General features: G+C 33.2%; 1 protein-coding gene across 5 annotated transcripts in view; it reads right to left on the bottom strand.

Annotated features, from left to right (window-relative positions):
* Nucleotides 1-12678, bottom strand: part of LOC148173736 (pseudouridylate synthase RPUSD2-like) — a 296122-nt gene that overhangs the window by 71116 nt on the left and 212328 nt on the right. For all 5 annotated transcript variants that reach the window (XM_088035908.1, XM_088035906.1, XM_088035907.1 and 2 more), the window contains one exon: nucleotides 11914-12003. In XM_088035908.1, coding sequence (XP_087892034.1) covers nucleotides 11914-12003 — 90 coding nt within the window. The remainder of the gene's footprint in view (nucleotides 1-11913; nucleotides 12004-12678) is intronic.

Raw genomic sequence — 12678 nt, 5'->3', positions numbered from 1 at the left:
ACAAACTGCTGTAAAATTTGTTGAATTATTGAAAATGAACAGCAGTGCTGCTGCAACAACATCAAAAAGGACAAATTATGAAGCCACACATGCCGAAACTGCAAATGTAAATAAAGAAAACATGAACTTTTCTGAAGGATTCGTAAATATTTACAATTGTTCAGTTGTTATAAATGATTAAATCAATAAATCATAAATGAAAATTACTCCAAGTAAATTTAATGATGCCGCCTAAAAAAACTTGTGTGTATCACGACCAAAAGTGCCATTTTGCCATCGCCTTCTTGCTGGGCCAAAAAAAGAACACTCTTGGTACACAAATAACTATTTTTAGGAAAACCTAAAAATTTAACAAGAAATCGCAAAACAGTCATTTTAGCGTCGATTTGTGGAGATAAAACAGTCTTTGATCTCATGTACTTCAGTCGCTAAACTACATGAACGATTGTCTAAAAACTGGAGTTCAAGATCCACATCGGACAGCAAGCTCGCGTGTGAAAACAATTCAAAAGAATCCTTTCTCCAATGTCAGCGTAAAAAGAGACAAGATTTTCTTTTTTTTATGCCCGTAAAACCATTGTATGTCAGGCATGCTCGCGACGATTGTATTTTGAGTTAAATCTGGTAAACCTTCAAAAATCAATTCTGACGGGAAAGCTTCGAGTCACACTAACAAAAGAAAAGAAACATATTCAGAGAGCGTCGGGTGATTTCTGCCACTTGTTATTGTATAAAAGTCAAACACCCCGTCGTATTATTTCGCTCCGAAGTCAGCTAGAGACTCCTGAGATTAGTAACATTTGACTAATTCCACTCATACTTTAGGAGTACCTACTTCTTCAAGTTTAATTTTATTTACACGAACTTTTCCAGCATCTCCGGAATTCGGTTAAGAACGCGGTCGATTTCACAAGGATGAGCATTTGAACAAGCAGGTGCATATTTTCCAACAATAAATATCTCCCGACCAAAAATGCTGAGGCAGAAATTTAATTTTCGGTTGTCATTAAGTGCACAGTTTCTTAACGTGAAAATAATGAAGAGTGGACCGGTAATAATGCTAATAAAGTAGAAAAAGTGCATATATTAAAAGTCTTAACAGACGCGTGGAAGCGAAATTGGTCATTAACTCGCCAGCAGCATGCACTGAATATTCCAATTAGTTTGTTGACAAAAGTTTGATATAACAAATTGTTAGTTTGCGTGGAGATTATGTCGATTTATGTAAACACATGGTCTCTAACATCAAAAAGATTGATCCTTAAAGCAGAGCGATTCTTCATTTGCATACTCCGAAATATCAATTTTGTTTAGTTAGAGGCAAAAGCAATTTTAAAATGCTCTCATTGAATGTTGCCAGCGATTTGATTTGTGGAAGCCTCATTTTTGAGATGCCGTCTTCGTCATAATAGGCCCGTTTCCAGCGGATATGAAAAACGGGTTCATCCTGCAAACACTGTGCGGTTTATCAATTTCCTGAATGTGCGTAGCGGGAAATTTAATAGTTTAGTTATTTCACCGTACAGTGTTGGCAGATGTTTTGACAATTAGTTATTACGCGCTGGTTGGAATCGTTAAATACAGTGCATAATTACATGTAGAAACGGCTAAGTGCGGTGTTTAGGTCTACGATTATACCAAAACACAAGCTGGATATATACATCGAAGACACAATTGTTATTAAAACTAAGACGTTTGGAGTTAGTTATGGCGTTGGTAATTCCTGCAGCGGTCTGGAATGGGATCTCACAATGGAAGCTCAAGGAGAATGCTCTTATTGTCGACACAATAGTGCGATATTTAGCGGCGCTTTATAACAATCCTGATATATTTACGAGCGAACTAAACCAAAAAATAAGAGATGAATTCTGGTCCCCCTTATGGCGAGTGCCAAGACATTTTTCTTATGGAGAATCCCATGTAAAGTATCGTCTAAATATTTCGCTTATTTTTTCATGTATCAGTTTCGTTCTTATTCTCAACTGCTTGTATTCATATTTTCTTCTAAAACTAAGAATCAAACATTGGAAAAAACATTTAATTTAAAAGTTAAAGGACTTGAAAATTCGATAATTTAGGGGTAGTTTTACGAATAGAAGTTTATGTCCGATTTTTGTGAATTTTTAAACTTAGAATTAGTAAAGAATACTTTCAAAATCACTTTCCCGCTAAATTTAAATCGATATCATTAAAATTGGTCTAGTTATGAGTGAGATAAACTAAAAATTTTTCAATCGAAGCTCTGAACTTTGCAGATAATTTACGACTAAGTTGATTTATAAGCGTACCCTCATTTGCGGTTTCTTGACCAGCTTTGGAAGTTGTAAATCAAGGGATTTCTTCTAAAATTTTTACCTGCTTGTTTCGCACAGAGGATAATAAAATGGTTACAATTAGAAGAGCGTTATTAAAAGTGCTAATAAGTACAAGCACATCAAAGTTTCATAATGCTTGATGTATGAAATTATAGAAACAACTATGTAGTATGAAAATTCATTTAATTTATAATCATGTTTTCAACTAAAGTCTTTCAATGACACACGAATTAATTTCTCGACTACTTCACGGTGTTGGACGTAAAATTTAGAAAATGAAATTTAATAAAACAGTAATTTATTATTATTTTTCTTATTACATATTTTATTATTTATGTTTATTTTTTTCTTATTTCACTAGAATTTAAAAGTTTATCAATGAATAAAAAATGTTGAATGAAACAAAATTGTTTTGAATGGTATGACTCTATGGAGCAACCTGACCGGATGCAATTTACCTGATGTTTGCAATATTGGATTAGAGTTTATCTAAGAAACGGACCGGAGTTTTACTAGGTGATGACAATTTCTTTCATTTTGCCGCCGGCCGGTTCAACTTTTACTGAAAAACCCACTAAATCTTGTTCCTTTGAGAACAATATAAATTTTTTTTGGGAGAATAAAAAGGTTGACTTCTGGTAACTAGAAAAAAATGGAACATACATTGTAAATTCAAATCATAATTGGTATTACCAAATCCAAGGGCAGTTAAGAATAACACGAAAAAAAATGTGTATTCTGGGTGTTTGGTTTGAACAAGAAAGTGATATGAAATATGAATATATTTATGAAGACACAACTTTTTGGAAAAAAAAATGGAACCAAAATTGATTAAGTTTTATTTTGATCACATGTTGCTGGAATTAATTGACTCTAGGAAACAAAGATTGTCTATTCCGATCCGCCGTCATTGAGTTTGTATTACCTATGTATTAGTTAATTGTCAATATTGTAAATAAGTACCTATTATGTAAATACCACTTTTCTTATAAATACTTACTAACATGTACATATTATACACATTATTATACTATGTATTTTGTATCTTTTGAGTATACCTTCATACCAAATACGTATCTATTTGGAAACAAATAAAATTAAACTTAAAACAGATAGGTTTAGTTTTTTTTAGAAAATTTCTGTTTGGCATTCTAATATTAAATAATACTTTAATCTATTTATTATTTGACTAATTATTTTTTGAACAACGTACTAATGTACTTACAATTTTAAAATAAAAGTTTGAGGCTCGTCTTTCTACGATCGATCGCTTCAAAGGGAATTTATGTCAATTAGATGCAGATATTGCAATCATTTCCGAGGTTGGACGCAACAAAGGGTCGATCTTTGCGATTTTGAGACGTTCTGGATTGAGGGCGGCGGCAGCAACAGTTGTTGACAGTGATTCTTTGCGAGTAATATCGTGATTGATGACTTGAGGAGCGATACATCACTGTCGACGTAATCGCGTCTTCTGCTGCCGAGAAGCCGTTTCTATCTTTGCCGAGCACGGTGAAACAAAGGACGTCGCGTTTACCTGGCGCACCAGACAGATTTTCTGATTTCTTGTTATTGACACAAGCTACTAGTTTCAACAACTGCAATAAATAGGCGTCGTCGTACAACCTTGAAAAACTGCATTACATTTGCAGAGATTTCCCATTAGCTTAAAAAGTTAAAATTAAAAATATTAATTTGCATAAAGTTGTGCACGCAAACCCGAAGCACCGAAACTTTTCACTCGGTGGATAATAAAACTCGCTTCAAATTCTGACTTCTCTGAGTAAAAATAAATCGAAAAAGTGGAAAAATATCTTCGTACAATGGAGAAAATCAACATATTTAGTGCACTAAATTTTTAGTACGAGAAAATCAGTGTGGTATCAAAAATAGTGTATTGTCCATCATCAAACTAAAAAGCGCACTAATATTTTAGTGCGGTCTAAATATTATCTTGGCAACATCGCAAAAACAGTTTGTTAGGTTGACTGATCTCAAAAAATTAACCTTTCCAGTCAAATGTTCAACAAAAATAAATGCAGCATTAAAGTCCCCCACAAGAAATCGCAGCAAAATGAACAAATTTTATAGTTTTTGCTACTTTTTGACTCGTGAAACCATAATTTCATGAGAATATCTCATCGTGGATCCAAACCTTTAGCGCAGGGTAAAAAGTATAACTTGCGTGTTATTGAGAAGCAAAAGAAATCATCTAAACTTTCTGAAGAAGTTTGTGTCTATGTTTACATGAAAAAATGTCCAATAGCTTTGGAGAAAACATAAAAATACAACAGGCGTGGCAAAACTTAGCTCAAAATTTAAAATAAGGCATAATTAAACACCAACAGACAACAGAACGAAATGATCCAGTCAAACAGAATGTGTTAGATTATAAAGAAATAGTATTTTTCCAATCAGTGGGGTTGCAGAAGAAAAATATCATGACAACACTAAAACCAGAGCAATTTTTAGAGTAGGATTGGCATGGTCTTGAAATTAAATGTGTCTTCAGTAAATCGAAAAAATTTACGGAGTTTTCTATCTTCCACATTTTTAAGGAATTTTCTATATATTTTGGTTTCATGTAAATTTGCTGCTACTACATCTAAGTTAAGACCTTCGTCTAGATTCTTCTTCTAGTTTCATTGCTTTATCAAAAATTTTGCCAATCTAAATAAATTAGCATGCAATTTAGTCTACTATCGACCACACTAATAATTTCATACTGAAGGTTCAGTACACTAAATGTTCACAGAACGTCGAGAATACACTTTTACACTAAATATGGACATTTAGAGTGGGTTTTTACAACTTTTAGTTAATTTATTACGCAACTAACAGTTAAAAATAGCTAGAAGTTAACTTCTAAGTAAAAATTTAAGTGTTTTCCACAATATTTCAGCTTAGAGTTAGTAAACTAATAGTTATCCAAAAAAATTGTTATGTTGTCAAAATTTAAATGACGGCTTCTAGTTATTTTTGGCTAATTTTCGACTTTTTTCCAAATTCCATAAGATCTCTTTACAACATTTTTTGTTTTGATCTGTGATTCGTTGTATAAATTTTCTGCTATATTTCAAGTTTAGCGTAAACAAGTAGGACTTCACAAGATAAGCGCCATTTTCCAAAAGAACACAATTTTTATAATTAACAGTTGCAAACGTACGCATCAGTAAAAAATAACAAAAAATATGCGCATCATAAGATGGCCAGCGAGCAACAATATCTAAAATATTTGTGATAGTTTGCACATTGAATGAAAAATATTGTTTTTGGTTTCTCTATAAATGTAAAAATTAAGGTCTAAGAGAAGCCAAGGCCTCAGTACCTTTTTTTATTGTCTTCGACATAGTGAATTTATGAAGCCCATTTAAATTCGCAAGTATTTTTGTAAAAACTCAAAAATCGTAAAAAGTTATAGGAGAGTACTTTTTAGGCGTCGCGACGCCACAACTATCAGAGATAAAAAACAAATTCTTGCGTCAGTTTCTAGAGCTTTGTCAACTATATGCGTATGCAGATTTTGAAAATTTGATACTTAAAATTAAAGACAATTTTGAGGCCGGACCCTCTATGTAGCCGACAAGCGAAAGCATTGGGAAAATTTGTTTCTAACAGACGACGTCTTCTCATAGGCAAATAATCTTCACCATTACTGTACACATTTATATAATATCAATTATCTATTGTGACACTTGTAGTAAAATTTCATGTACTAGTCAAATTAAATTGTGAGTTAACTCAGAACTATTAGTTTAGGACAATGAAAAAACACATATATGGTAGTTAACTATTAGTTAATTAAAACTATAAGTTAACTAAAAATGGAAAAACACAGCCTATGTGCACTAAATCAAATCAGCACATTTCGAGAATCGCACCCCTGAACTTGTATAGAAGAAAAGATGAAAAGAATTGACAGCGTCGAAAAAAATCAGTAGAACCAAAAACATAGGGAAATCAAAACCAAAAATATTCCAAAAATTTAAAATTGTATAAGCGACCTCGTAAACTCCTTGCCAGTCTTTGAGATTTAAGGTTCAAAGCAACGAATTCAATTAATACAAAATTAAATAGAATTTCCTCCCCAACAAAATAAAGGATGAGCAATACAAAAAAACGAGATGTTCGGTTCGATTCCCTCCGGAACGAATTAGACAAACTCTTGTAGAGTGAATTGAAGCAAATTGTCGAACTGATAAACGTCCAGATTCAGATCAATTTTCCACGGGCTTTGCAGTAAAAAATTGATTGCTTGGAGAAGTTATTAGGGAAATGATTTTCGCCAAGACAATCAGACTAGAAGAAAATTGCTAATCATGCTAACAAAGGAACAAGTTTATGATTTACGTTTATTGTGTCACAAAACCTCGTAATTCGTTTTCTGCTAATTTTATTAATTATACTGCATTAAACGACCTTCCGTGACTGACTGTAGTTCGCTGTAAAAAAGGCAATTAGTTACGTTTAATAAAAGATTCTACCCTAATATGGTCTAGCATTATCCTAATGGATTTTGCTTTTTACTGGCTTTGTTCCGCTGGTTCGACCCACATACGACTATAATTAATAATTTCGCCTATCGAAGAATTCAAATGCCGCATCAGTGTGGATAAAGGTGTCATGTCATTTTCAGAAATCAACCTTTTTTGTTAGTATGTGGGAAAACTAATCGTTATTGACCTATTTTTGCACTGCTTATAACCTTGATAATGGGATTATCATCACAGTGTTTCCATCCTTGGTAAAGAATGCACTAATTAGTCTCCCCTTGTTTAGAATCCCCTGTTTCGAACAAAGGAAAAATCGTTGCCATCAATCATATCGTCAATCTACTCTTATCACATTTCATTTATGAGTAAATAAGAAAAAAGCGAGCCGCCAATATCAATTTCCCTAAGTATATTTACTTGGACGCAAAAGTATGTTTATCAACAAAGTAACCGCTATTAGAAAAATTAAAATCCAGACCAGGTATAGCCCGAATTAGTTTCACACATTTACGAGTTTTTACTTTAAAGCCAGCAATAAAACCGAATGACTAACAAAACTTTTTCGATTCCGAATATTGTAAATTTGCACGCGATATCAAGTCACGCATCTCGCCGGATGATTCCAGTGTGAAAATGAGTGTGATGTGCAGACAGGATTTCCTAAAAATAACTTGAATAGACGTCCGAAAAAGGGATGTCACAAAAGCGCACCTGAAATATCTAAATGGGTAAGTTAAATTAAATCAAATAGCTTATAGGGAGCATTAATCATCGCCACGAAAATGTCGAAATACGACCCTAGTCCATCATTCGGGTTAGCCGACAACTTCATTAACGCCCCTAAAAATGTTTAATTTAAACTTTTCGACATGATGATGATGGAAGTGACGCACTGCGTCAGATTAACAGGACCTCGAGCACTTTGTGGTGTCTCACAGGTTGAGCATCTCGTCTTTTTTGAAAAAAACGCCACAATCGTGTTGAAATTAAAGCGCATTCACGGGTTGTTTTTATCCCAGTTTTGATCACAGGGCTAAATCTGTCGACTGTGTGGAGTTTATGTGTCTGGTGATAATTGTTAGAAGCCTGTATACAAATTAACAAGAAAAATCGTTACCGTGCCTTCATACAAAAATAGCCTACTTTGCAATTCAAATTCATTATTTTTAGAAACTCGATAAATATTCAAAAATATAACCACTATCTGTGACATCAGACCGTCGAGTCTCAAAGAAAATTCTTATCTGCAGATTAGGAATTCGTTGGATAGCATAGCACCATTGTGGTGAATTCTTAATATTTTTTCATTGCTTGGATTTTTAATTAAGTTTATGTTTCAGTTTTAAGATATTAAATTTTACCTTTATACAAGGTGTTTATAAATGTTTCTAGCATCAAGGGTGGCTATAAAATGTCAAAGAAATTTGCCGCTCATTACAAATGTGAGTTTCGGTTTTTCAACTGACATTTTCAGTTAACCTAAGTTAATTTTGAGAAATAAACTGTTCTAGTTGTGGTTTAAAACTTGAAAATCAAAAACTTGGACACAAAACTGTAACTGAAACATCATGAATGTAAGTTCAATTATAAATAATTTTCAAGATAGTTATATTCACTATGAAAACAAAGCGGCAAAATAGTGCACGGCAGGAATTCCAGAGCCAGAGCTAGAAACATTTATAAACACCTTGTAGTAATTCTGTCTCCGCTATAATCTTTCAATTTTCTTGATCCTGCGGGTATAGTAGGTCAACCAGACTAGATTTTAGGAAAATTTAAATGCTATCAGTCATCACATTTATTTATCATTTTTTGGCTTCTTGAACTGTAAAAACTGTTCCGTTTGCGCTGTCACTGCTGAAAAGCTGCGGCAGTGCGGCAAAAATGTCAGATTACACTGGCCGCTCAGGAGAATAAAAGGAAAGTAACCTTTACCACAACAAAGATTATACATCAAAGTATTATTTACACAAGTTGATTCGTTATTTGAGATGATTTTTCCACCTCAAAAATCAAAATAAAAATGAATTTCACGACGTGCTGTATTAGACTTATACAGGGTGATTTTTAAAAAACGGCAGGCGTTGTAGAATTTTTATTAATGAATTTCAAAAATTTCAAAAACACATTAAATGGTTTTTTATTTACTATAAACTGATGATTTTCGAATTTTTCTAAATGTTTTAGTATCTTTTGGGCGATATTCAACTTTCTTATTTTAAATTGGTATCCATATTTTTTTTTCATAATTTGGAAGTCATTAATTTTCTTGATTCAGAAATGTGTAGTACTATGTTCCACTTTTACAAAATAGTTATTTGTGTACCAAGGCCAAAAATTGTGTCTTTTTTGGACGAGCCTTTTTTTAATGGTCAAGGCGACAGCCGATGCCAGAAAGAAAGCGAGGGCAAAATGGCACTTTTTGGCCGTGTTACACACAAGATTTACAAGTTAATTAAGTGTAACTTCACAATTTGTATGAATTAGGGTTGATGTGCTTTTTGATGTTGTTGCAGCAGCACTGCTAGACACGTTCACTTTTAATAATTCAACACGTCTTTGTTGCACTTTACAGCAGTTTGTCAATTTGATTTCACCCAAATAATTATAAAATTTGGGGTAATGTCGGTATCTTTATGTAATATGCAAAACTATGGATAGATGGCGCCACCATAGATCGGCAAAAAATGTTTGCGGCCAGAGAAGACTTACTTTTAGGCCGTTTTAAAGGCCTAAAAATTCCATTTTCAGTTTAAGTCGCCTAAAAAATATTTATAAAAAAATTATTAAAAATGAAAAAATTTAGGCAATAAAAGTTAATAAAATCTAGGTGCGTGCTGTCAAATAACACATTACCGTAATTGTAATGTCAAAAATCAGCAAATAACAGAAAGGATTGGCAATCTTTTTTGAAATTATAAATAACAAAAGACAATAATAATTACAAATCAGAAAACACATCTACCTAATTTAATTAAAATATTGTTGAAACGCCATCCCGTTTTTTCATTGCACAATTGACACCATGCACCTAGATTTTATTAACTTTTATTGCCTACTTTTTTTCAATTTTGATAATAATTTTTTAAATATTTTTTTGTAAAAGTACATATTACACATTTCTGAATCAAGAAAATTAATATCTTCCAAATTATGCAAAAAAATATGCGTGCCAATTTAAAATCAGAAAGTTGAAGTTGAATATCGCTCAAAAGATACTAAAACATTTAGAAAAATTCTAAAATCATCAGTTTATAGTAATTAAAAGCCATTTAATTTGTTTTTTTAATTTTTGAAATCGGTTCATAAATAAAAATTCTACAACGCCTGCCGTTTTTTTTTAAATCACCCTGTATACGACCTGCCCATAATCTTGTTTTCCCGTATTATGAATATTTCCTAAAAATCGCACTTTTTGCCGAGGGCGCCACAAGGCGGGCGCTTTTGACATCGTTGAGAAATTGAATTTTGGGGTTAGGAGCTTATTGACTTTTTAATGCAACAAAAAACACAAACATAGAACAAAGTAACGAACGGAAACAGAACACACAACGAAAACTTGAAAAAGCAACAAACAACGTGTAATAATTTGAGAATTCAAACTTCAAATTTGAAATGTCAAAAACAATGTTGGTAATAAACCCAATATGGTAAAATATTCCCAAGCAGTGGCGCCTTTCAAAGCACATGCGGAGAAACAGTCGAAATGCACGAATGCACAGGTCTTTTTATTGATGGCGCCATCTACTAAGAAATTCAAACATTGTGCCGTTGTCAAAGATGTGGCAGATCAACATTTGCAAAGTAAGGATTTTACGTCTCTCCAGCAAACGCCGCCGCGCTGTCGAGTCGTAAAATTCCACTTACCGTTGTTTAAATGTAAATAACTGTTCAATATTTTGGGATGTGTACCAAGCATATTCGATAATAATAATTTGCGGTACTAAATTAATTTATTACAGCTGACTTTAAGCCCGCCTCGGCATAAAAATAGTTTCATTCTCCCCTGCAAAAACCAAAGCATCCAAAAAAGATGATAAAACGCCTCCGGTGACTTGCTCCTTTATCTGCAATATTTTGTCGCGAAACGCCACTTTGAATGAAGCGACACGAAAAACCTTGAGATTTATCATCTGACCGTTCCTCTACTGTGAAAAACAAGAAGGGAGAAAAGTTTCGCAAATTAAAAAAAATCTAGCAAACCCTAAGCGTACTCCAGAGAATACCGAATTGGATACTGAATCCTGTAAAACTTCTAACAGTTAATTTGTATTAGTTTGAGTGAAAAATGTTCAATTTGCGGTTATGTTGGAAGATAAACCAACGAAGACGGTGCGTGATCTAAATGCGTGTCCACAAGTTTCTTTCATGCGCATGTTTGGTGTAGTCAAGACCGATGAAAATTCGGAAACTTCACGTCGATACGAAGTGGATAAAGCAAAACGATTTGTCTAAATCACCATAACTATGATTGTGACAATAAATAACGCCATGCTAAACGTGATATATTTCCTGCTTTCTGGTGGAGTAGAGTTGAATCGCTCTTTATTGAAGATGACCTATGCGATCGCTCGATTTTAATCACGTAAATGTTACGAAACGTGTTTGATTGCTCATGGGTCTAATGCATTCGAATGGACTAAGTACATAACGTCATGGCTCGATTCTACAAATACGATATCTCGAATGCCATCAACGTCCAGAACAGATCGATAAAGTTTCATTAACGACTAGTTCAAAGAGCTTTATATGTACCATATAATATGATTGAACTGATGAGAAATGAGCAATTTGTTTAAAACACTTTTTCTGAGTACTTCTAAGCTGTCGGACGAGACAACCCTGAAAAGATTGAGAAACGCTGGTCTGGTTGATGAGCAAAGATTTTAATACACTCCCCAGGACAAATCGTTTTGATTTTTCATTAGAACCTTTTTCGCTCGTTAACGTCTACCTCCTGTTCATTTATTCCCATTAGTGGCACATAGAAATTATTTTGCTCATTTAGTTTTTAATTAAGTAATGTCTGACGTGGCGGCATCACAATAATTAACTCGTTGTTTTCCAACTTAGAAAGCAAACTGTGGGTTTATTAAAATGCTTACCTTTTTAAGATCTTTGTTGGGTTCTCCGTCGTCCGCTTTTCGCTTTTCTGTTCCTGTCAATTTGCTCTTGTCCTTTTCACCTCCGCATATCTGGAAAACCAAGAACATAATTAAGAACGTTTAATTGCTAACCGGAAACGAAAATCCCAAAAGCCTCCCTCGCAAAAGAACGTTTACACTTTGCAGCTTAATTTACACCCGCATAAAATTTAATGAACTCGACAGGCTTGAATGCCATTGTTTTTTGAAGAACTTGCATTGACTTTGTTTTCATTCCAAACAATCATTTCCCATGCCCTTCTCAACTTAAGGTTCAAGTGTACCCTATCTCAAAAACGGTGAATTCAAAAATTTTGAAAAAAATCCTGAAGATGTAAAATTTTATTCTAAATCATCACATAAAATTAAAAAAAAATCTGTCCTGCGGTTTTCAAGATAATTTCAAGAAACTTAGTTTTTAGGTACTTTTTAGCAGTTTTCTTTTAAACTGGTGGTTAGATTCACTTCAAATTGTAACATGACTTGCCTTGTAGACTCAGAAAATTGTGGGAATTTTTTTATAATTTTTGAATTTACAGTTTTTAAGATATGTGTATTTTTTGATAACTTTCGTTGCTTTTTTTTCAATATACAAGTTATTTAAATATTTCTCTCATATATTTACCATAAATTAGGATCAATCAAATACATTTTGTAGCACAGAAAAGTCGGAAAAAAAAATTAAAGCTGGGACACTATGACACATTTCGATCAAAAACTATGCTA

This window comes from Gnatocerus cornutus, chromosome 5 (genome assembly GCF_029298725.1).
Source record: "Gnatocerus cornutus isolate USDA-ARS CGAHR chromosome 5, icGnaCorn1.1, whole genome shotgun sequence".
Lineage (NCBI taxonomy): Eukaryota > Metazoa > Arthropoda > Insecta > Coleoptera > Tenebrionidae > Gnatocerus > Gnatocerus cornutus.
Note: the sequence above shows the minus strand (reverse complement) of the source record. Positions and strands in the feature narration are given on the sequence as shown.